Source organism: Nannospalax galili, unplaced genomic scaffold (assembly GCF_000622305.1).
Source record: "Nannospalax galili isolate Female #2095 unplaced genomic scaffold, S.galili_v1.0 scaffold243, whole genome shotgun sequence".
Lineage (NCBI taxonomy): Eukaryota > Metazoa > Chordata > Mammalia > Rodentia > Spalacidae > Nannospalax > Nannospalax galili.
Genome location: NW_008353490.1, coordinates 4541857 through 4567346, shown reverse-complemented (window position 1 = coordinate 4567346; position 25490 = coordinate 4541857). Strand labels below are relative to the sequence as shown.

At 46.4% G+C, this 25490-nt stretch overlaps 1 protein-coding gene across 1 annotated transcript; it reads left to right on the top strand.

The window, feature by feature from the left end:
* Positions 1-2312: 2312 nt before the first annotated feature.
* Dipk1c (divergent protein kinase domain 1C) lies at positions 2313-25272 on the top strand. The gene is made up of 4 exons (XM_008850668.2): positions 2313-2501; positions 12585-13256; positions 21331-21495; positions 22802-25272. The coding sequence occupies exons 1-4, from the start codon at positions 2313-2315 to the stop codon at positions 23018-23020; spliced, it is 1245 nt and encodes a 414-aa protein (XP_008848890.1). The 3' UTR covers positions 23021-25272.
* The last annotated feature ends 218 nt before the right edge of the window (positions 25273-25490 follow it).

Here is a 25490-nt window from a genome sequence, read left to right as displayed (position 1 = left end):
TTCAGTGATCTTTGTGGTAAGAGAGTAGGAAAAAGCAGCTGTTAGATTCCATGCAGTTGTTTTTAAGGTCAGAACCTGTTCAGGTTGAAGTCCCCTCTCCTTCCTGCTGATCTGCCTTTACTGTATCCTTCTTTCTGACCTGTATTCCTCAATCATCACCTGTCCCCACCACATCCACCAGCACTTTTGAATTGTACAGAATCATGTTTCCTTTTTTGGGCCTCCATCAAAAGGGTAAATGAACTGCACTCTGGTGACCATTGCCTCACCTGGCTTTGTGCAGCATACAGGAAGACAGCTCTGCATAGATCCTTTAGCCTAAGGGTTTTATTTTGGCTCTAAAGAATACCCTAACTGCTGTATTCCAACAACAATAAATGCTAAAAGGATCTCTTTATTGTATTTTTTTGTTGTATATACTTGTCTATAGAATGGTAAGTGTACTTAGTAATATATTTTAAAACTCAGAAAGTAAAACTTAACTTTCAAATGCTAATGTTAATTTTAAGTTCTGCTCCCTGTTCCCCATAGTTTTTAATTCCTCAGTTATAAAGCTTAAGTAGTATTATCTGACTTTTACTAGCAAGATATGAACAAATGTCAATTTACCCCAGTATAGGGGCACCTACAACAGACTAAGGAAACAATTCCACTCGTGTCTAAGTTTAATGAACCATAGAATTTTGGGGGATTGCTTACAAATCCCCAAAAGGGTGAGGTTCTAAGGCAGCTGCATCATAAGCACCGGTGAAGACTCACCAAGCTGCAGTCCTGGAGCTTCCTGCCTCACTTTCAGGCAGCTCCACCAGGATCCTCTGCTAGAACAATCATTGTTAACTGTTTATATAACCACAGGGCGTGAACTCCTCAGAGTCTTGTGACTTTCTAAGTCTCCTAAATTTGGGGAACTTCCTTAGTCTCTGAAGTAACAGCTATAGAAATGGTGGCACTTTTGTTCCGTTTTATCTTTCGGACAGGGTCTCACTGTATATCTAGTCTACCTCAGCTCCCTACCCACCTCCTCAGTCTCGCGAGTAAACCAAGGGATTCCCCAGGAGCACCGGTGTTACGCTTTATCTCATTCCCTTCTGATTCCTGACCCCCTCCCTAGCCAAACATAATTCTTGGGAAAGGAAAAGAGCTTCATATCCCTAAGGAGGTGGTTAAGCATTGTACAGCACTTTCTCTGTTCCAGCAACAAGCCAATGACTGGGTGGTTCCCAAGTCCTCAGGGTCTGCTGCCTTTAGGGGGTATTAACTTGTGGTGTATCCAAAGTGTATGTTAGGGCTGAGCATTTAATTTGATGTTCTGAAATTCCAGGAGACATCCACCCCTGACCTAGCCACAAAATAAAGTTTAACCAGAGTTGCAGAATAGAAAAAGTTAGGACACCATTTCCCTAGGGACCATTAGAGAATACTTTATCAGGGGAGAAACCGAGCCTAAGAAATTCCAGCACAGGGCAGCAGGAGGGCGACTGGAATGGGGCTGCGGTGAAATCACTCTGAAAAAGCTTTTGTCTAGTGAATGCCTCAGCCCGAGGTACGGCCTCTTTCAGCGCCCTTTAGCTGGGATGTTGCCACGCCGACCTCGGAAAGCGCCACCCACTGCGGCCTCGATCTTTGCTGGAGAAAGAGGAGAGCAGGGGTTGGCCATCCAGCACAGACCTACACGGACTGAGTCTCATTGGCGAGCCTATCTCCTGGCAGGATTAGCTCGAATGACAGCGCATCCCTCATATTTAGGAGGACACCGCGAGCACTTACTAAGCCAGGGGGTAGCGGTTGATCCACTGCGCTCCTGGGAAGGGGCGATGCGGGGGTCGCAGAGGGTTCCTCACTGTCACCATTCTTTCTCCCCATATCTAGGGTTCTCAATTGAGGAGGACGAGAGGAAACCTAAGTTGAGGCGGAGAGTATGGGGAGGAGCAGAGAACTGCAGCCTCGAGGGTGGTGGGGGGTCCAGTGGGGTCCTGGGAAGGGGCAGGTGCAGTGGCCGCAGGTTTTAGATCCCGGCTTCCGCTAGGGGTGGAAGTGTGTATGGCAGTTAGGGCTGAAGGCAATCCAGGAAGGCGCAAAGGAGTGAGGACACCAGGATTCTGTATAAGCGAGAGACTGGTCTCAGGGAGAAAAGTTAAAAAAAAAAAAAAAAAAAGGGGCAGAAGTGGGTGGGTTCCAGAAGCCGCGAGAGGATTCCCACGTGGAGCCCGGGAGGCCAGCTCCCCCTCCCGCTGCCCCTCCCGCTCCCCGCCCCTTGAGCTGCAGAGCTGCGACTCCAGCGCCCCGCGCAGGCTGGACCCGCCTGGCTGGCGATGGCGCGGGCAGTGGGCGCGCGGGGCCGGGCGGCACCGTGCGGGCGCTGGTGGCGGGGCGCGCTCCTCGCCTTCGCCGCGTGGACCGCGGGCTGGGTGCTGGCCGCAGCTCTGCTGCTCCGCGTGCACCCGAGCGTCCTCTCCGAGCGCTGCACCGACGAGAACAGCCGGCGCATCCTGACCGCGCTGGTAGGTCCCGCGGCCACACTGCTCTGTGTGGTACTTCGGGGTGGGAGCCCTGGACACCTTACCTGGGTCCTCCCAGCCCAAGTCCCACGCGATGCTGCAGCATCGCTATACTCACACCTACCCCGGGACTGGATCGGTGGGGACACCGGAGGAAGGGAGAGGAGGTCCCTACAAGTGCGTGGAAAACGCAGGTGAAGGTTTAGGGAGTCTGCAGTCGGCGCTCAGGAACATCTCTCCCCTCTTCTCCAAAATTAATCCTTTGTCCCAAGACACTATTTCTGCCTGACACCCTTGAGTTGGCTCTCCTGAAGAAAGTTTGCCCGGTGATTCCTGGTCTCCTGGGCTCACGTTCAGTTGAGATGATCAGGCTAGAAGTACTGCTCTTCTGTGATCTACTACCCTTCTGTGATCCTACTACCCTTCTGTGATCTCACCTTGGGCTGCCCAGTCACCCCGACCTGGTTAAGCCCCAAGCAGATGTCTACTTGAGCCCCGCCTCCCGGTGACTAAAAGTCAAGTTCTTTGGCTGTCCGGGCCTGGAGGAACCAAGGCAAATCGCTCTTGAGCACAGTGCACTGCAGAGCCAGCTTGCCCAGATGGACCCTGTCCTGCAGCTCCACCGCGGTGTTCTAGAGCCGAGAGATCAGAGGGCTTTCATCAAGCCGCTCCTTAGCCTGGCCTGGCAGTTGGGGAGAGAAAGCAATTCATAGTGTGTGCAGGCTGTCCAGCACCCTGGGCCTCCTGCCCTGAAGCAAAATGCTCATCTTTTCTGGATTCTGCATAGGAATCCAAGCGCAGAGGAGACTTGAGTACAGGCAGGCATCTCCTATCTGTAGAATGGGGAGAGTGGCCCCCACTGTGATTTGCTTCCTTCTGTAACTATTGACGTCCATCTGAGCCTTTGGTTTGAAATGCGATCTTTTGTTTTCCAAGACATCTCCAAGAAACAGTTGGGAGGTTTTCAGTTCAATTGCTTATATATGGTGAATTTTTTCTTCAGATTGTGGGAATTTGTGAACGTGGCAGAAATAAGTGGTTTTTTTTTTCTTAAAAGCAAATTGTCTTTTAAAGAGACTGAAAAAAAAAATCAAAGAACACAAAGATGTCACATTTCCCAAGTAATTGAGGCTCTGTCACAGTGTTGACCTACATCCTTGACACAGGGACATAGACTCTTCTGTTCACCCCTTACCTCGAAACTGAAGTTATATCAAGTTTGAAGTTCCAAGAGCTCATTAATTTCCCCCACAACTATCTAAAAGTCCCTTTCATTTATAAAGATCTCCTTCTATTTTCGAGAAGCTGATTGCCCAAGACAAACAAAATGTAATAGTTTGGCTAAGATCCAGTTCCCGTTTAAAAACTTAATATAATATAATAATTTTTTAGGTGAAAATAAGAAATGAAGCCAATTTTTTTGCATTTATTTAGCTTTGGCCAAGCTGAGAAAGGCCTAATGAAAATTAAATCGCCTTGTATAATTTAAGAAATTGCTAATCATAACTTTCCCTGAATTCCAGGTCATAAATTAAAACCAATTCTGTCAAGGAGCTTTATGTCTTCAATGGCAGTCATATGGGATGGATCATTTTTAGTCTGACAGAGAGCTGAAGAGATTGGTTCTGTCTCTGATGGCCCTTAATCTTACTTCTTGCCAGAAGAATCATTCCAATTCCCACAGCTTTCCAGTTTGTCTGATGGTGCTGCAGGTGAACTGCTGTGGGGAGCATTGTGGATGCCTTGTGTGATTTATTCCTCACACAAGCAAACATCTCTTTACTCTTGTACCTTCTTTTCTACTACTTTCACCCTGAATTTATTGAGGTGAAACTTAACATAGTGCTCCACCCCAACTTTTACCCAGGACTCTAAACTAGGACAGACTTAAATGCAGTCTCAGCCAGGTGGCTGCCAAGCAGAAGCTGGCATTGTGGCATCCAAGGATTGGAGCTGAATTGTGCCTGTGTCCCGGCTCCCTGGCACTTTTCATTCTGCCTGGCTTTCATCCTACATAATAAAACTGGTTGTTATTTTTCTGACTGGCCTCCAGACTCTCATTAGCTTTCACTCTGAGTACCGGCGCACACAAGAAAATTAGAACCAAAGGGAGGCTTTCTCTGGCAGAGTCAGGAGTCCTGGTGAATTTCCCATGCTGGCAGCTGGTGTTCTCAGGCCCCAGAGAGGCAGGTGGCATTGCCGGCCTGTGGGGGAGCACTTAGCAGTGGAATACAGCAGCCAGGTGAAAAAGCTTAGGAGCTGGCTAGAGGATGGGGCCAGGGTCCCCTGAAGGTTCCCTGTACTTGCAAAGACACGAGTTCCTGGGAAAGCCAGCTTGAGTTGTTTTGAAAACTTGGAACCCTAGGTCTTTGAGATTTGGATTTCCAGTTATTTCCCTGCTCCTTTTAGTGCAGTTTTCCACGTTATAATCAAGAAAGGGAAACTCCTTCCTGGATTGACTGTGAGGTTATTTCTCCTGGGAGCTTAGTGAGAATGCTCTGCCTACTGAGGAGAGACTGAAAAGCACTGGGCCATGTTTGATCATCAAGATTCCTGGTTTCAGCAGGCAGAGCACCTTCCAGAGCAGGTGCCTTATGATGTCCGCTCTGCCCAATACTATGAACAGTAGTTAACCCATCTTAGTTCATTTAATCCCTTCAACATACTTTACGAAGTATTTGCTTTTGGTATCTCCCATTTTGCAGATGGCAAAATGGAGGCCCAGAGAGGCAAAGTAACTACCCTGTTTGACACAGTTAATATGTTCAGGAGCCAGGACTCTACCTTGTGCCATGTGATAGTAGAGACCTTGAGATGATAAGAAACTTCTACAATATAAACCTTGAGTTGCAGCTTAGGGGACACCTGACACTTCTGTAGCATGCTGTTTTCAAGGCATTAAAAATGTTCCCATAGACTGTAGTATTCAGAGGCCTTAACTGCTTCGGGGTTAGTTAGGTGCTGTGTGATTTAATATTGTTGCCTGTATTAGGGATTTTTTTTTCAATTTTTAAATTGAACTTTTGAGAATTTCGTACATCTTGATCATATTTAGATCTCCTCTCCTAGCTGCATCCCTCCCCTGTAGCCCCCCACTGGATTTCATGCATTCTGTCATTATATGTTAAGGCTTATCAAGCCACATTTGTGTCCCCAAATGTCCCTTGGTGTGAGTCCATTCCCTGGAGTCAGTCAACCTCTTTAGTGTCATTTTCTTAAAGAAAACCAGCTCTTCCTCTACCTGTAGTCATTGGCTGTCAATAGTTCCTCAGCTAAGGTTGGGGATTCTTACCCATTTCCCAATTTCTATGCTGGTTCAAGCTTGCATGGGTCTTGTGTATGCTGTCACCATTGCTGTAAGCTCATATGAGCAACTTCCCAGTCGCCTGGAAAACTATGTTTCCTTGTGGTCATCCTCCACTCCTGGCTCTTACAGTCTTTCTGCAATGGTCCCTGAGCTCTGGGTGGCAGAGGTTTGATAAATATGTGCATTCAGGGACAAGCACTCTGCAATCTCTTATTCTCACTTTGGCCAGTTGTGACTTTCTGGGCTAATCACCATCTGTTATATGAGCAAGCTTCACTGGGGAGAATTAAGAGACATGTTAATATTCTTTCTGAGCCTTGTTCTGCTATGCTCCCTGAGCCTTAGGTTGCATTGTAGATGTGTCACTTTGTGATGGGCCTCTCACAGACACTTACTTTATTCTCTGCATTTGACCAGTTGAGGAACTTTATTATAATCTCCATCTATTTCAAGAAGATGCTTTTATGATGAGTGGTGAGAGGTACACTTTTCTGTAAATATAAGGATTCACATTTAGAATACAGTAAGAAATTACATTGGTCTAAGGATGTGTCAAAAGTAGGTTTTTCTCTAGGATCTATGACCTCTTCAGCTATCTGTATTTGACTATGTTTACAATGCTACCCATGAGTTCCCTCCCATTGAGTGGGCCTTACATCCAATTAGATAACTGTTGATTACCCGCAAGATAAGAGTGCCACTGCTGCACCAATAGGACCACTGATTTTTTTTTTTTTTCCCTTGGCAGCTTGCATAGCATCCTGCAAAACTATGGCAGCTAGTCTTCAGGGAGGTGGCTTCCAGGTCAGTTACAGATCCATTGTTCCAAGGCCTATGTCTGAAGTATGTCCTGCCTTCAGCAGTAGGGTCTTACCTTCAAATTCTGGGAAGCAATCAAGGGCTGTGGGGGGAAGGAATATCCTCATGACTTATTAATACTGCTAACCATGTAGGAATTTGATGCTCCTTAAATCAAAACCAACAAGTGAAACTAGTCCCAACTGTGTGACATGACCTTGGAGACCCGCCAACAGTTTGCTAGACTAGAATGGACTGTTATTTGTTTTTTGTTTTTATGAGACAGGGTCTCCCTGTAGCCCCAGCCGGCCTGGAACTCACTATGTAGACAAGGTTGGCCTTGAACTCACAGAGATCCGCCTGCCTCTGCCTCCCAAGTGCTGGGAATAAAGGCATGCACCACCACATCTGGCTTGGGACTAATTTTTAATATTTATTTATTTTTACTTTATGTGTATGAGTGTTTTGCCTGCATGTACTTATGCCCACTATGTGCTTGCAATGCTCACGGAATCCAAAAGAGGGCATTGGAGCCTCTGGAACTGGAGTTACAGATGGTTGTTAACTGCCATGTGGGTGCTGGGAGTTGAACCTTGGTCTCCTGCAAGAGCTGCCAGTGTTCTTAACCAGTGAGCCATCTCTCGGCCCTAATTTTGGTTTTGTCTGAGAACCAGGAAAGAAACTGGAAAGATACTGGGCAACAGCAGCAAAGGCAGATTCTAATGAGAATCGGGACTGATGTGATGGGAATATATTAAGAAACACAGATCTGCTGTGAATTTCATTAGACTGGGCCAGCAGTGGTGAGCAGAGGTAGCTTTAGTCAGTGAAGTACTTGCCTTACAAGTCTAAAGACCTGAGTTCTGTCTCTAGAATCCACTTAAAAAGCTGGGCCTGGTGGCACAGGCCTGTGATCCTAGTACTGGGGAGACAGAGGCAGGTGGGTTCCTAGAGCTCATTGGACAGCCAGCCTAGCGTAATCATGACAAACCATGTTTTAAAGAACGATGTAGAGGGAAAGAGTGTGGAAGTGAATATGATCAAAATACATTGTATACATGTATGAAATTCTCAAATAAAAATAAAAATATTATATATCTGTAAGCAAGGTGTATGTTTCCTGAGGAATGACACCTGGGGTTGACCTCTGGCTGACACACACAAACACACACACATGTGCACCTGCACATACACATACAAACAAACAAATAAACTTCCAGAGTTAGCGAAAAATGGGACCCCTTTTACCCAGTTAGTTTTAAGTCTGATAGCTAAGGATTTTGTATGCACACATATTTGAGTACAGAATTATACCTGTCTTCAAGCTGGCTTGAGAGACTCCCATAAGCAGAAAAAGTCTGACTTTAAATATGGATTTAAAGAAACAATTTTTACTGAATTAAAAAATAGCTTCTTCAACAGGATTTTCTGCTAATAAAATAATTCAGCTGTTGCCTCTCACATAATGGAAGTCTTCAAGCTGCCTTGTAAACTTGTAATTTGTTGGTTGAGTTTACTGGTTTCTTAATTGCAGGATTAAGTCTTTCTTTGCAGCTAGTAAGCACAAGCATGCTGAGAACTCCAGAAGATATAATATAGTACTGGTAGGCTGCCCCAGAGGAGATTTCCCGTTCTGCAGAACACAGGCAGGGACTGAGGTGCCCAAAATGCTTCATCACAAGGGCGACAGCAACAACTCTGCCATAAATGCACTCCTTCTTGCTTTTGAGTCATGCTTTGCTTTAATGTAACTTTCCCTTCATGCTTTCCTGAGCCTGCAGGTATCACTTGTGGTTTATGGCAATGATGACCACAGCCTGGATGAGAAGAATGAGGTCCTATTGGTCAGCTGGGACCCCTTTACTCTCTGCTCATAGGCAAAAGAGATCAGTTCTGTGGCCTGGCTGAGAGCACAGTAGGGCCCACGGTCTCACCTGTGTGCTTGTCTCCTGGGTACTTCTGTAGGCTTCCTCAGGGACTGACTTCTCTTACTTCCCTCGGTAGCCCTGTGGTATTTCGCGCAGCTCCCAGCTTAGGTCTCTTCCCCATCACATATGCTGCTCTTTCTTCTTCAGTTCTGTCCTGACTTCATGCAAGAGCATCTTTCCTTTATTACTAATGCAGTATGATTAAGGGAAATGCGTGTGAGGTTGATTCAAGCTACTTTTTAGATATCATATAAGTCCCACCCCCCACTTCTTTTTTTGAGACATGGTCTCCCTGTAGCCCCAGACGGCCTGGAATTCACTATGTAGACCAGGCTGGCCTTTAACTCACAGAGATCTGCCTGTCTCTGTCTTCCAAGTGCTGGGATTAAAGGTGTGTGCCACCACGTCTGGCAGGTTCCCCTTTTAAGATGTAAAAGAAAAGCAAGAAAGTGTTGCATTTTCTTATCTGGTTTATTATAGAGATGTGAAACTATAACTAACCAGAGGAAGTAGCGAAACATACACACACACACACACACACGCGCATGCATGCACTCATGAATAATGCATAGTGTGTGAGGTCACATCTCCTCAATGATTGTCTCAGTACCTACTATTCATCTGCCCCTCCCTTCCAAGATCATCTGGAAAGATCTCTGAGGATTCTGATGAGCTATTTCTTATCAGAGTTCTATGGGAAAAATTATAAATAAAGAGTGGTTGACTCAAAGGGTTCCCACCCTTGACTCTGTGTCTTAGAAAGAGGTCCCAGAGTTGAAGTCAAAGGACAGCATTTCATCTATTGTTGAATCCTAAGAATGCGCAACACAATTTCAAGAGCAGTTAAAATAATTTCACACGAATATATTTATACAGCTTCATTATTGCTGTGTGTGTGTGTGTGTGTGTGTGTGTGTGTGTGTGTGTGTGTGTGTGTATGCACATGCATGCTTTAGGGCAGATGGACATATTTATACCACTTTCTTATTGGTATGTTGGTTTTCCAGACATGACAGACATGACAGTCCCTGAGGGACTGGGGAGATGGCTCAGTGAGTAAAATGGTTGCTGCACAACCATGAGGACCCGAATTCAGATTCCCAATGAAAACTAGATGCAGAGACATGCTCCTGTACTTCTAGCACTAGTAGGGGGTTCAGAGAAGCAGATCCTGGGGGCTTTCACTGTAGTTACTATAGTCAAAATGGTGAACTCCAGGTTTAGTGAGAAACTCTGTCTCAAAAAGTAAGGTATAGAGTGATAGAGAAAGATAGCCAAGTTGACCTCTAGCTTCCACATGCGAGATGAGAGAGAGAGAGAGAGAGAGAGAGAGAGAGAGAGAGAGAGAGAGAGAATCAGCACTGGGCACATGGTGCCATTCTCTGTCTGGAAGATCAGTTCTAGAACTTTCTATCTGCAGAGCTCAATGGCTTGTAACATTGTTTGATTGGTGTGACCTATGATAAAAGAGATCTAAAGGCCATTGCTAGCAGGAGACACTCCTCAGCAGGAAGCCAGGTATGGAGGGCAGCTCGGACCATGTGACTTCATTTTTTCAGGCAGTTGCCAAGTTACAGTCTTAAAAGTATCCTGAAAGTCCAGGTACTTTTAAAAAGCACAAGCGCATTCTTTGTTAATAGGCATTTTGGACAATTAGCCTGTGGTATTTGTAAAAGGCCACGATCTTTTATTGAATACTTTGGCATCCAGTACGATTTGAAATTCAAACTTTTTAGCTGTTACAAAGAAAATATGGTGTGTATACATTATATTTTGCATATGGGGCAGCTCCAGTCATCAGGCAGATAAGGAATTCTCAGGTGATGTATGCAAATTCACACCAAGTCAAACAGACTGCAAAAGCCTCATCATTTCAGCCTAGCTTGATACCACATGTGGCCAAATGAGTCATGAAAGCTGTGGTTTTCAGAACTGTTTTGGTTTTGCAATTACTTATGTGTCTAAGACTTATATTTTGACTTTAAGGAGCATCTTGTAATCTATTTGGGCCAGTAAAGACAACTAACATAAAACAACCAGCCTGCCTTTGAAGAGTACATGATCCAATATCTAGCTGTTTGTTCAAGGGCCATCTTGCAGGCCTGGCCCTGGGACATCCTTTGTACTTTCCACATGTACAGTCCCTGGGATACAGAGTCACTGCACAGGGGAAGCAGAGCAAGGGGGGAGGAGCACAGGCCCAGACCAGGCTGGTGTGTGCTGAGAACGTTATAGCCTAGCAGGGGCCAGGCTTCAGGCTTCTTGCTCTTGGTCCAGTGATTTGCTCAGTGCCCCATGGTGCGCAGTACCCACAGTGGATCATTCAGCTGTTTTACTAAGCAAAGCAGGGTGAAAAGGCACTCTGTGATTTTACTCTTGGGTTAGGCCCACAAAATGACTAAGGCTGCTGTGGTTTCGTATACTATAGACGTTCCAGAAGAGAGGCCTGTATTTGCTGATGAGGGGTTTAATTTGTGGGGGCTTGGAAAATGTGCTCAACTTCTAAATATAAGTGAGACTATAGATTTAGGTTTCCTGAGCAAAGGAAAAGATGAAAGAACAGAATAATAATCCTCCCTCTCCCTCCATTCTATGGCCCCTCTTCCTCTTTCCTCCTCCTTACAGGATTGTCAGACTTCACAGTCTTCTTAGGGAATTGTGTTGTGGATGGGAAAAGTCACCAGCTCCCCCTCACCTCCTGTGGTTCTAGCCTAAAGTCTTCAGAAGTTTAGTAGAAATTCCCCATCTAAGGCTTGTGGATGGTCCTCCTTACTGCTGCTGCAGTTGCAAACTGTCCCTGTTCTTCCAGAATTCCCTCCTGGTGCCTTCTCTCTACCCTCTAGCTAAGAAACATACAACCCAATATCCCAAGGGCTGTAGGAATGTGTGTGCCTGCTGGAAAGGAAAGTACTGTGGTCAGCCCAGGGGTCAGGTGATGGTCGGAAGGCTCCTCTGACTGACTGATCTGTTCGGGAATGAGAGTGTTAAAGGTCTCTAGGTGACCCTCCATGTGGAGTTGAGGAATTTGCCTGGGCCAATGCTTTCAAGATTCAGGGTTTCCCAGGCCCACTATGATGGAGGATGAGCTTCTGGACCTTCGATGCCTGATTCTATAGTCCTGGTCTTTGGCAAAATTGAGTGACATAATCATGACAAGATTCTTTTCTAACTTTCACCAAATTAGGGTTGTCCTTCCATATCTGTGAAGTATTGGTTCTAGCACCCTCTGGATACTAAAACCCAATCTAGGTGTGCTCTAATCCCCTACATAAGGGAACAGTGTCTATATGTTACTTATGCATATCTGTCCCTATTTTTAAACAATTTTATTATTCTTATTTTATGAGTTTGAGTGTAGTGTCTGCATGTATGTAAGTGCGCCTGTGCTGTGCAATGCCCTTGCAGGTCAGAAAAGGGCATTGGATCCCTTGAAGGTGGAGTTACAGACAGTTGTTAGCCACCATGTGGGTGCTGGGAATCAAACTTGGGTCCTCTGCAAGAGCAGCCAATGCTCTTAGTAATTGAGCCAGCTCTCTAGTACCCCCCCCCCACATTTTTTTATTGTTTATGAGTGTTTTGTCTGGATTTATGTAAATGTACCTGTGTCATGCAATACCGGAACAGACCAGGAAGAAGGCATCGAATCCCCTGGAACTGGAGTTACAGATGGTTGTTAGCCACCACATGGGTGCTGGAAGAGTAGCCATTGCCCTTAACCCCTGAGCCAGCTCTCCAGCCCCTTTCCCTATTTTTTGAGTTGTCTATAGGTTTCTAATGATACCCACTGCGATGCTTGTTGCAAAGTATTGTGTAGGAGTGAGAAGGAAAATTGCCTGTACATGTTTAGTACTGATACAATATTTCAGTCTTTCCAGTAGAAGGTTGCCTAGGGAACTCACAGGTACAGATGGATACCTGAATTTACCACCAAGGTGGCCCCCATTATTCACATCTGGGTGGTTTTTCTCCATAGATGGTTACAAGCCCCTGCAACTCATGCTCTCTCTGCCCCAGTCCTTGCCCTATTGTGATCCATTGTTCCCTTTGTTCCAGTGCCAGGACTACAGGGGTGGCTGGCTCACAGGAGCCCTGTGTGAGGACCTGTGTGTGGCCGGGGAATTGCTGTACCAGCGCTGCCTGTACTACGAACGTGGCAAGAAGGTGCTGCAGGCCCAGTGGCGAGGCCGGCCTGTGGTTCTCAAGTCCAAGAGGGAGGCTTTCTCCAGCTTCCCACCCCTCGGTCCCCTAGAGGAGGACACGCGGCCGGGTGCCCCAGGCATCCCTGAGGCTGAGCTACTCCTGATGGTGGCAGGAGAGGTAAAAAACACGCTAGGCCTGGAGTTGCCCAACAACAGCATGGGACCCCTGTGGCCTGCCAGGCGGGGCCCTGGCTGGCGACAACAGCTGGCCAGTGCATGGTCACTGCTCCAGCAGGAGGAATATGTGTATTTCAGTCTGCTGCCGGATCTGAGCCGTCATGTCCTGCCGGTGCTGGGCTCCTGTGGCCACTTCTATGCAGTGGAGTACTTGGCTGCAGGCAGCCCTCACCACAGGGCTCTCTTTCCCTTGGATGAGGCTGCCTCCAGGGCTGGCCAGGCCCAGGCCATTAGCCACATTGCCCTCAGTTTCCTGGACATGGTGAGCCATTTCGACAGTGACTTCTCCCACCGCCTCCACCTCTGTGATGTCAAGCCTGAGAACTTTGCCATCAGGAGGGACTTCACGGTAAGTGGAAACAGAGACATGTTTTTGGTAGGGAGAACGGTGCTTCTGGTCTGTGTGGGAGGAAATGAGATCTTGGCCTCTGGAAGCAAGCCAGCTTAGCTTTGGGCAGCCTTATGGTTTCTGGTGTTTCTCATTCTGGACCACTTCCTTGGTGGGGTTGATGGGAGGGTTTAAATAGATGGATCTTCTGCTCCTAGAGTTGGAATCCAGTGAAGGAACCCACTGGAGGCAGGGCCTAGATGGGGCAAGGGCAGAGAACCACAAGCTCCCTAGCCTCCAGCAGCTCAGTGGCTTCTTTGTGCTAATGAACAAGCTGGTACTCCTCAGGATCTTCATGGCCTGCCTAGGTTGCAGGGGATGGTGAGGAGAAAGGCTTTCAGCGCTGTTCTTCAAGGCTGAGCATGCTGTGTCCACACCACCAGGATGCTGAGAATAGGCAAGGCTTTCCAATGCTGCTCTTTGGAGAGTCTCTAGTTAGTTTACAGTCTGTGCATAAGACATCTAGAGGGCCATGTGGCGTTCTAGTGCCTGCTATCAAGGAAGACTCTAGGGCTGGGGGAATGCCTGACTCCTCACCTCCTTCAGAGGGAAAGTGGACTTTTATCCCCTAATCTTGGGCCATGAGACAGAAAAAGTGGTGAGAGGGACTTGTGTGTTTTATAAGATAATCCTTGACTCCTCCACTAAGCTAAAAGCAATGTGTCAGGTTGTGCTGTTATCCTGCCACTGGCCTAACTTCCAACCTGGGAATGGAAAGTGGTAACAGGACTGCCTATGATGTGGTAGGCACGGGGTGGGGAAGGGTTATGCTCTGGTTACCCCTCCTGCAACATCTTTGCTCTTATAGTGCAAGTGCTGGTCAGACTGAGCTGATCATTGTTCATGGTGAAGTAATGCTTTTCATCTTGGTTAGGACACAGGGGGACAAAAAAAGTTACCCTTACTGGGCCATGGGCTTCCATGGCAGGAGCATAGGATTGACATAGCCTTCTCAGAGCAGCTTGAAATCTGGAAAACTAATTTTGCCATTAGTGTCCTTTCTACTCAAGCTTTTATCCCTTAAAAGGGCATTGTAGAACTTCTCCCTCACTGTGCCTTCCCAGTGTCCTATCCCTGGCTGCCCTGTAGGGGCTGACAATCCAGGGGTGGCCTAAAATATGAAAAGATGGAGCTGGAGGTGGCTTTGGCAGATTCTAGAAGGTTCTGGGAGTCTCCAACAGGGTGTGCACACTGAGAAGGGAACTCTAGGGGAGCTAAGTCCTGTGTATACTGCCCTGAGTCCCTCAGTGCCTCCTAAATGAAGCCTTTACTAGTAAGGATGCCTATCCTACCAGTTGACCAGCTACTGTCTTGGAACTGAAGTGGGATTGCCACCCTGGACAAAGCTTCCCTACTTAGTGAGCAGAGAGCACATACAGTGGAAAGATGGGCAGTTGCTCTCCACCTCAGAAAAGTCTTGATACACAGTCACCTGAGGTGAGGATGTGGCCACCCTGAGTTCTGGAGACACAGCATCTGAGATAGGGATATAGCCCACCTGAGTCTTGGGATGTAGTATTGTGGAATGCTGTCCTATGATACTGTCATTGCTTTTTAAAAGAATTATTTTTGTGTGTATGAGTGTTTTGCCTGCATGTAAGTATTCCATGTGTGAGCAGTGCCTGCAGAGGCAAGAAGAATGTGTCAGATCCCCTGGAACTGGAGTTGCAGATGGTTGTTAGATGCCATGTGGGTGCTGGGAATAGAACTCAGGTCCTCTGGAAGAACAGCAAGTGTTCTTAACTGCTGAGACATCTCTCCAGCCCCTAGTCATTGCCCTCTTGAACTCTCAGCAGCTAAACAAGAGACCACACAAAACTGGTCCCATTTATCATCCACAGTGGAGGGAAGGGAAGAGCTCCTGAAGTAGAATACTATCCCCATGAGTCCATGCCCCTCCCTGAGGATATGTAAGTGACCACAGCTTGTTGGGGAGGGGAAGACTTCTTGTCAGTAGTGTAGCTGCATGTAAGTTGCCCAAGCTCCTGTAGGTAGCTCCTTACTCAAGCTCCTGTAAGTAACCTCAGTTAAACTCACAGTGCTGGACAGCTTCAGTTGTTAACCTGACACACCTGGAAAGAGAGAATCTTAATTGGAGAATTTCCTCTGTTAGTCTGTGGCCATGTCTGTGAGGCATTTTCTTGATTGTTGAGTTCTGTGCGATGGTCTAGCCCACTGTAGGTGGTGCCACCCCTGGGAACGTAGTCCTGGTCTCTATAAGAAAGTAGAGTGAGCACAAGCCAGAGGAGCAGGCCAGTAAGCAGGTTCCACTGTTGTCTGTGCTTTAGTTCCTGTCTCTAGGTTCCTTCCCTGAATTCCTGCCTGACTTCCCTCAAAGATGGAAACTTCCACTGTGCTGTGGAAGTTTAATATGAAATAAACCCTTTCCTTCCAGGTTGGTTTTGGTCAGTGTTTTGTCACAGCAGAGAAACCGAACTAGGACATTCACCAAGCTAGACTTGGGTGGAATCATTTCTTTGGTCTGTCACTGGTGTCCTGTCTGGGGTGAATAGATGTTTGTTCATCTCCCCATTAAGGGTTAATGTAACACATAGCCATTCTGAGTTGTGGGGTGTCCACATACAGCTGCCTGGCTTTGAGTGGCTATGAGCCAGTTCTTATAACTTAGTGCTCCATATCGGTCTAGTAGGCATCACTGAGTGTCAGTGAGTAGAGATCACTGGGTGCCATACGAGTTGAGGGACTAAAGCAAATACCTGCCTGAGCCATGTGTGGTGGCACACACTTGTAAAGCCAGCACTTGGGAAGCAGAGATGGGGATTGCAAGCCTGGAAAACCTGACAATTACAAGACACTGGGGTGGGTATATATAGTGATGGATAGCTTTAGTGTCAACTTGACACGCCCGAGTTGAGGGAGCCTCAACTGGAGAATTGCCTCCATTGAACTGGACTGTGGTCATATCTGTGGGGCATCTTCTTGATTGTTGAGTGATGTGGGAGGGCCCAGCCCACTGTGGGCGGTGCTACCCCTGGGCAGGTGGGCCTGTGTTGCATAAGAAAGCAGGCTGAACAGGGGCCAGGGGAGCAAGCCAGTAAGCAGCATTCCTCCATGACCTGTGCTCCAGCTCCTGGTTCCAGGTTCCTGCCCTGAGTTCCTACCTTGGGACCTTGGGCTCCCTCAGTGATGAACTATGACCCGGGAGATGTAAGCCAAAATAAATCCTTTTCTCCCCAAGTTGGTAGTGGTCACTGGAAGCTTCAAAGTCTAAATTGGTGTGTGTATGGGGGGCGCATCTGGCACATAAAGTGGAAGAAGTTATCGAGACAGAGACAGAGAGACAGAGACAGAGACAGAGAGACAGAGAGACAGAGACAGAGAGACAGAGAGACAGAGAGACAGAGAGAATCTGCCTTTTGAAGGACTGAGGCAACCCCAGATGTTTCTGTGTGCATATTTGCACATTCGCTGTCAATCCCACCACTGGTTTATGCAGCCACCTTGTTTGTGTCTCTGGTACTTTGGTAAGCATAAAACATTTCTTCAGTGAAACACTGATTACACTCTTTGCACTTGCCCCAGAGTGTGTTTTGTGTGCTGGTGCTGGACCACAGCATGTGTCTCCTCTGCTTTCATGCTGAAATTGATGGAGTTGGGAAGAGCCGGAATGGGTGCCATGTGATCCCCTTGATCAGCCTGCTATTCTTTATCCTTCTTGCAGACACTGAAGTACAAGGAATTAATGATTTTACCTGAGAGTTTTCCAACTTTGACGTGAAAGCCATAACTTGTTAGCAGTGAAGATTCTGGTTTTTTTTTTTTTTGAGACAGGGTCTCCCTGTAGCCCCAGCTGTCCTGGAGCTCACTATATACACCAGCCTGGCCTTGAACTCACAGAGATCTGCCTGCCTCTCCCTCCCAAGTGCTGGGATTAAAGGTGTGCGCCACCATGCCTGGCCCCGAAGATTCTATTTTTAATTACATTTATTTGTTTAGTATGTGTATGCGTGTGTGCCACAGCTCGTGTGTAGTGGTTAGAGGACAACTTGTGGGGTGTTGCTTCTCTCCTTCCACCATATAGGTCCTGGGGCTTGATCTCAGTCGTCAGCCTTGGTGGCAGGCACCTTTACCTGTTTAGCCATCTTGCCAGTCTGGAATGCAAATAATTTCTCACACTATACCTCAGACCTACTGAGACTGTGGAGTGTGGCAAGAATCACAACTGTGATCCCAACACAGGAAGATGAAGCAGGAGGGTCATGAGTTCAAAGCCAGTTGGGGCTACAAGCTAAGACCCTGTCTCAAGCAGGCAGGAAAACATAAAAGGCACCTTTCTGGTTTGGGCCACTGTTCAAATTTGAGAACCCAGAAGATGGGTCCTGCCTTTGAATCTTGGCTTCCCTGCTGCCCTAAGGAGAAGGGAGGGGCCCTTATAGACGAGGTGCAAGAATGGAAGATTCCAAGTCTCCCACTCCCTTCCAGATTTATCCAGTGCTTGCAAATCAACAAATAGGAAATGAAGATGGCTCTGAAATACCTTGTGCAAGTGCGTCTTTCAGGTAGCGGATGCTTCCTACTCTAGAGAGAGAACTGAAGTAGAGGAAGGGCCAGGAAACAACTCATTCAGTAGAGATCATTCTCACTAATCATTCTAATCTGATGCCCAAAGGAAGTTTGAAGATAATGTGGTAATTTCATGCAGAAAGAATTTTATGAATCTCCTAGTATTGAGAAATATTATGCAGGTATCCCTGGTTTTTTGTTTTGTTGTTGTTGTTGCGTTCTTATTTTAGGTACACAGGAGCTGTAATTTATTCTGTAGTACATAATATAAATTTAAAAAAAAAATCTGACTTTCACTGGGAAATGAAAGGAAAAGTGTCAGAAATGGGACTGGAGAGGTGCATGGAACAGGGGGAGGCCGGGCAGATGCCCAGGAGCTGCAGAAAGAACAGAAGGATTGTAGTCCTAATAATAAATGATAAAGACAGTGAGTTTGTTAGCATGGCTCTCATTCTTTAACCAGGCTAAATAATGAGATTAACAATTAGCTATTTATTTTGAAAAATGAGATAGGAAGGACTGCTTAAAGTCAGAGTGCTTGCCTAGCATACACAAATCCTGGGGTGTAATCCCCAGCACCTCAAAAGAAAAAGCTAGTGGGGGTATGGTTCAGTGGTAGAATGTTTACCTAGCTAGCCCATGTGAGACTCTTGGGCTCAATCCGTAATACACACACACACACACACACACACACACACACACACACACAGGGAAAGGAGAGGAATGAAGGTGGGAGGGGGGATGTATTAGGGAGTTTCTGGGGGGAGTGAAAAGGGGGAGTTGGGATGGATATGATCAAGACATACTGTATACATGTAAGAAATTGCCAGACTAAATAAAATATATTATAAAATTAAACTTCATTTCCCTCATGAAACAAAACAAAACCCACCACCACCATCACCAAAAACAACAAATTGTTTGCCATGTCTGAGTTTGTTATTAGCCCAAGCCCATTATAGGGAGAAGTTCTCTGTGCTGTATTTTCATTATTCTGCATATATTATGTTCCCTTCTCTTTTATTTTACTAAATAAGCCCCCCCAAACCAGTTCCCTTCCAGAACTAGTCTTGAATGAAAAATGAGCATAAAAGTAGAAGTTGGAAAATAGGCCTCTCGATGCTGTGTAGCACCCAGGAAGAAGTGAACACCAGCCTTGTTTGAGAGGCTACCAGTGCGGGGAAGGCGGATGTTCTGATGTTGGCTTGTGAGGGCTTGTGGGACGGCAGCTCCATCAGAGATGTCACATTTCCTAATGCTTCTTTGTACCTTGAAGCTAACAGCTGTGAAATTTGGGCAGACTCCAGATTCTTGCAGATTTGAGCTTACTTTTTTTTTCTTTTGTATCCAGGTGGTGAAGGAAAATCTGCATAATTTGTTATTCTTTTTCTGGTTCTGAAACCGATTTGGTTGGAAACCAGAAAGATAAATCTGAAATTCCAAGGGGTCCTCATGTTCCCACTCTTGACTTTGGAGCTAGTGGTTGAACCTATTTGCTCGGGGCTTATAATGCCCACCTTAATTGCAGCTGACACTTCCTCATGATCAATCTGACAGGTCAGTTGGAAACCAGTTGACATGGGTCACAGGTGTGCAGTAAAAAGAGCTTGGGGGCTACCTACCTATTTCTACTCCATGGCTGCCTTTGTTTGTTTGTTTTAGGTTTTTAGAGACAGGGCCTCCCTGTAGCCCCAGCTGGCCTGGAATTCACTATGTACACTAGGCTGACCTCGATCTCACAAAGATCCACTTGCCTCTGCCTTCCAGTGCTGGGATTAAAGGCATGCACTACCATGCCTTACTCCATGACTGCCCTTGATTACTCATAGCCGATGTGATAGATTATTTCTCATAGCATTTGGAATCTTAACCCTGAAGGTGTAAAAGGAATGAGAAACTTGTTAGAGTCAAAATAGAATTGTCCACAACAAACATAAATAAAGTGGGAGGATATGAAGGAAAGGTTGCTGTGCATGATGACCTGACAGTAACTGTCACACCACACTGTCAAATCTACAGACTGCACAGAAGCCACTATAGCCTTAAAGAAAAGGCTCTCCCATAAGAACATCTACCCAGAAGCTGTCTATTCACGCTTAGACTGATGCCATGCTTTTTGTCAGTCATTGTGACCAAGGATTATTGTTTCAACATCTCTGATATTACCCTCCTTACTCTCGAGTGTATGTGTATGTGAGGGTGCTCATGTGTGTTCAGGTGAACATGCATAAGTGTGTGGAGGCCAGGCCTCCAGTCTCATTCCTCAGGAACTGTCTACTTTTGTTTTGGAGACAGCATCTCTTACCAGCCTGGAACTCACTAAGTGGACTAAGTTGGCTGGGCAGTAAGACCCAGGGATCCATTTGTCTTTGCCTCCCAGTATTGGGATTACAGATATAAAGATTTTTAAAGATGATTTTATTTTTAATTTTATGTGTATGAGTATTTTGCCTGCATGTATGTGTGTGACTAGTGTTCCAGGAGGGTAGACGGGAACATTGGATCCCCTGGAACTGGAGTTACAGACAGTTGTGAGCCACCATGTGAGTGCTGGGAACCAAACCCTGCCTGGTCCTCTGCAAGATTAGCAAATACTTCTAACTGATGAGCCACCTCTCCAGCTGCCTGCCCCTTTTTCTAACATGGATTCTGGGGATTGAACTTGGGTCCTTGTGCATACTTTACTGACTGACCTATTTCTTACTTTTGTCTTTAAAAGCTTGACCTTCCCCTGAGCTCTTTATATGAGCCTATGTTGTATAGGGCGCGTGTCCTTCCCATAGTAATGCTCTGCTATTCCCAAATAAATACCAGTATTTTTTTTAAGGACCTTTTCTGATTGTTTTGTTATTTAGGTAAACAAACATCAGAGACATAATCAAAAAGCAACAGAAGGAAAATTCATTAAAATTTTTTATTTATTTATTATTTTTATTTTATGTGTATGCGTATATTGCCTGCATGTAGGTAAGTGCACCTGTGCCATGCAGTGCCGGAGGAGGACAGAAGAGGCTGTCAGATCCCCTGGAACTGGAGTTATGCACAGTTGTTAGCTGCCATGTGGGTGCTGGGATTCGAACCCGGGTCTTCTGCAAGAACAGTCAGCGTTCTTAACCACTGAGCCATCTCTCCAGCCCCTGGAAAATTCATTTTTAGAGTATATTTTATATAATCCACTTTAAAGTCCAGAAAATGTCCAAAGATGAAAAGTGATACATGTGATTAACAGCTTAAAATCCTACGTTTGAGTTAGTGACAGCAAAGGTTCTTTTGTAACGAAACATTGGGATGTAGTCCAGGATAATAGCTTGTGTAAAACAAAACACTTGTAAATACTTTGAGGAAGTCAAAACAAGCTGCTCCCTAGGGCACCCTGGTCACAGTCTTTCAATCAGCAGTCCTCGGGTCCCCTTGCATCCCAGTGGACATCAGGGCAAGAAAAAGAGCTGTAAGCAACTCTCCTGCAGAGCCTGTGCTATCATTTGATTGCCATGCACTTCTTTGATCATAGGTGGTGGCTATTGATGCGGACATGGCCTTTTTTGAACCTAAAATGAGGGAAATCCTTGAGCAAAACTGCACGGGAGATGAAGATTGCAATTTCTTTGACTGTTTTTCAAAATGTGATTTGCGAGTGAACAAGTGTGGAGCCCAGCGTGTCAACAATAACCTGCAGGTTAGTGGGCTGAAGTGTGAGGCTGGGGAAGACAGCCCTGCTCTGTGGGCCTCTGGACTTAGTGTTCAGCCCAGGCAGGATGGAGGAGCTCTTCCTTGTCCTTTATTGCTACTTCCTTGGTGGTTGGTCAAGACACCGGGTGGGGTCTAGTGGGTGGAGATGCTAACCCAGCCCTCCCAGGACTTCCTCTTCCCTGTGGCTCCATCTAAGCTGAGGGGCCTGGACACTGGGGGAGCTTGTTTGGAGGTTGGAGCAGGGAGTGCAACTTCCTTGCTGCATTCCCTTGAAGGAAGACCAGTAGTCCTCCTATTGGGAAAGGTCAGCTCAGCATCAACAGGATGCACATGGAGTGGAGAGGTTCAAAGGGACACCCGCTTAGTCAGCTAGATCGGCTGAATCAATCCTGGCAATTCATGGGTGACACATTTACAGCCAGACTGCCCTCACATCCAAGGACAACTTTTCTTTTTCATCCAGTGTCTGCCTCCCCATAAACTTTCACACACAGGGAAAACATGAGAAGAGTAGATTACTGAGGTCAAGATGGACGAGAGCAAGGTCATTCTGAGAAAGTGGGCTAACCAGAGAGACTGGGTAGACACCACTGCAGACAGGCAGGGCAGGCAGCAAGGACTCTTGTAGGGTGAATGATCCAAGATGTCAGCAATGAGTAGCTTAGTAGGAATTGATTCCAGCATTGGATGCCAAATTCCTGTCCCCTCAGTTGGAAACTATCCTTTATCTTTGACAGAATTGTCCCCTTTGCCCTCCTTGAGGATCAGGGGTGGGTGACTGTGCACCTGGGCCCACAGATGCTAAGAATCACCGAAGGAGGTCTGAACTGCTTCTGAGGGGCTCTCCTCACTGCTGTCTGGTTATGACAGAACAGGCCTGGCTGCCCTCTGACCTGCAGAGGGGCCAATTCCCCTGTGACTCTGTGTTCTCTTCAGAAATGGGCCCAATCCTTTTGGGCTGCAGAAGGGCCACTGAGGTTGCTGCTTGTGACTCTGCTCTACTTTTTCTTTGGAAATAATGCTTAATCCTTTTTGAAGCATCACTCAGAACTTTCCCCACTGCCCTGGGGCTGGAAATGGAATTTTCCATTTCACAGGGAGGTAGGCATGGCTTGTTCCCAGTGCTGAATGCTTTTAAGGGTTAGGAGAGAAAACCCTGCTCATTGTCAAGGTTCTCTCTGCAAGGCCTCCCTGAAGAAGCAAAGCAAAGGTGTGCTTGAGATTAGCTGGGGACCTCAGAGATGCCAAGGAGGACTTCCTAGTCAGAACTAACCTCTCACTCCTTCCTACAGGTCATCTGTGACAAAATATTTCGACACTGGTTCTCCTCAACACACAGGAGCCCTGCCATCTCCCCTCAGCTTCGACTGCAGCTACGGCAGGCAGTGCAGGAGTGTGCGGACCCAGGGGGACCCTCTGGGAATGCCTGGAGAGCCTCCTCCAGTGTGTTCTGGAAGCTTCGCTGGCTCCTTCAGGCCATGCTGAAGGAACTACAGGGAATGAAACAGTAGCCACTCTCTGGCTTTAGACATCTTGAGCAGGGGGAAGTGCCTCTCTGAGAGATGTGCTCTGCAGTCACTATGCAGATGAGCCATCTACAGTATTGTCATTGGTCTCTGAAGTGTGCATTGCCCTTCAGCTGCTGTGATGCTGGCTTCCCTCGCTCCAGCCCAGCTCCCTTTACTTGTGTTTGTTTCTGACCTCTGCCCTATCATCCCCTGAGAAATGAACTGAGGGAGGAGGTTCAGAGATTTTGACACATGGGTTCCCAGTGTGCAGTTCTCTGCAGAGTGCGCTTCTACCTGGACATCAGAGAAGACGGGCAGCAGCTCTTCCCTATTAGTCATTACTAAGCTAAAGTGTGAATGTGGACGTACAGATGAGGTGTTTGCAAATGAATGTATGCATGTGTGTGCATACACAATTATGTGAATGTGTTTGTGTATATGAGGTTGTGCTGTGTAAAACAAGCATGTTAATGGGTGTATACACACATGCTTGTGTCTGTACATGAGTGTGATTGTGTATGCACTCGTGATTATGAGTGTTCTGTGTGTGTGTACACATATGTTGAGTCTGTGCACATGGATGAGGCAACATGAGTCTATAGAAGAGTATGTGCATGTATGGGTAAGGAGGTGAGTGAGCAGGTGGGCATGGGGTGGTCCGTGTGGAGGGGTGACTTTCTAATGTGTCTCCTGGTGAAGCGTGCCCAGCTGGCACAGAAACATCACTCTTTTCCTGGAATTAAATACAACAAAAAGTTGCATCTTTAGGGAAGTGATATGTACTGGAGAGTATGTGGAATGGCAGCTTTTAGGGATTTTTCATTTTGTGGAATCCACTGACTTTATGGGTTGTGTTTTAGGGAGCATTTTACCACATACTGCAATACATTTTCCTTCTTAGCAAGGAGCCATGGGTCTGATGAATGCAGTGTGTTCTGTCACCACAGAGACAATTTAAGTAGAGCTGACCATGGACAAGAATGAGGAAGAGCTCCTTTGTGCTGACTGACTGAAGATGCAGTCATGGGCCTGCACTGTACCGCAGTGCCATGCATTCTTTGGTGGGAATTGACGAAAGTCTTCTGTAATCACAGATCCACACAAAGCAGGCCACACTCTATATTGCTCCCAACAGAGAGAAGGGGGTGGAGCCAGTAAGCTTTACACTTAGAGGGAACTTCACTTCCACTCAGGTGCTAGACTCAATGAACCAAAAATTCTACAAATTACGTGAAAAGGACTTGACAAAGATGCAATGTTTATAAAGTTTCAGAATGTGTGCCAGTGGCTTACAAGGAGAAAAAGACAGATCTGAAATTTTAAAGGTTCTCAAATTGAGACGCTCTATACTCTTTCTCCAAAACCTCTTTGTAATCTAGACAGTGAATTGTCTCCTCACACTCTTAGGATGTGTTTCTCGGGGCTGTGTACTAGGTCTGTACCCTGCTTGCTCTGAACAGTGATAGATAATTGGAGGTCCTGCCAGCCCTGGTGCTGTGCTCCTGAAGGCTGTTTGAGGGCCACATTACTTGCCTTTCTCATCCCTCCCCTTATTCTATCCCACCATTGACTTACTAGATAAAGCTGGATTTCTTAAAGGGCATCCTTCATCCTGTGCCTGAGACTCGCTTTGTGTTTCTGGTCTTTGGTGGGAACCTGTGTGTGTCACTCTGTGGCAGAAGTAAGTGACACCCTAAGTAAATGCCCTGGGCTTGGACAAACAGGTTCTCATGGTTAGTAACCTGGCCTGGTCTGAGGAGCAAGGCTTCCATTTCCTAGAACAGGGTCAGCGGCAGCTGCTTTTCTGCTGGGCAGGTTTTTGAGAGTGGAAGGGTCACACAGGAAGATGGATGTGAGATGTCAGGAGAGACAGGAGGCTGGGGGGCTTCTTGGGGGCTTTGTTACTTGTGTTTTCCTGATGGAGAACATTGGGAGTCAAGTGAATCTCTAGTGGGTCCACTCTGGGATGACAGGCCTTCCTCAGTGGCTCTGAGCTCACTGGTCAGGCAGCAAAGGTAGCATGGGAAGAGAAGATGTCAATTCTCATTTCATTCCAAATGGAAACAAATGGTTTCATTTACTACAGAGACTATACAGTATATAATTACCAAACACAGAGGCATCTCTTTCAGCTTTTGTTTGCTACCTAGTTATTCTCTCTCTCTCCCTCTCTCTCTCTCTCTCTCTCTCTCTCTCTCTCCTGGAGGACTCCTTTTAAGGCAATGGCTCTTAAACTGTGGTGAAATTCAGTTTTTTTCCAGACCTTTGTGAAATACTGCTTTTATATACTACAATAAACAAATATGGTATATATCAATATTTCGGTTTTGTTTTGTTTTATTTTTCAGTGCTGAGGGTTGAGTCCAAAGCTTTGGGAAAGCTAGGCAGGACCTCTACCACTTAGCTATGGCCCCAGCCCCAGCCCCATATTTAATATTTTGAATGTGACAGTTGAGACTAGTTGCTGCTGACT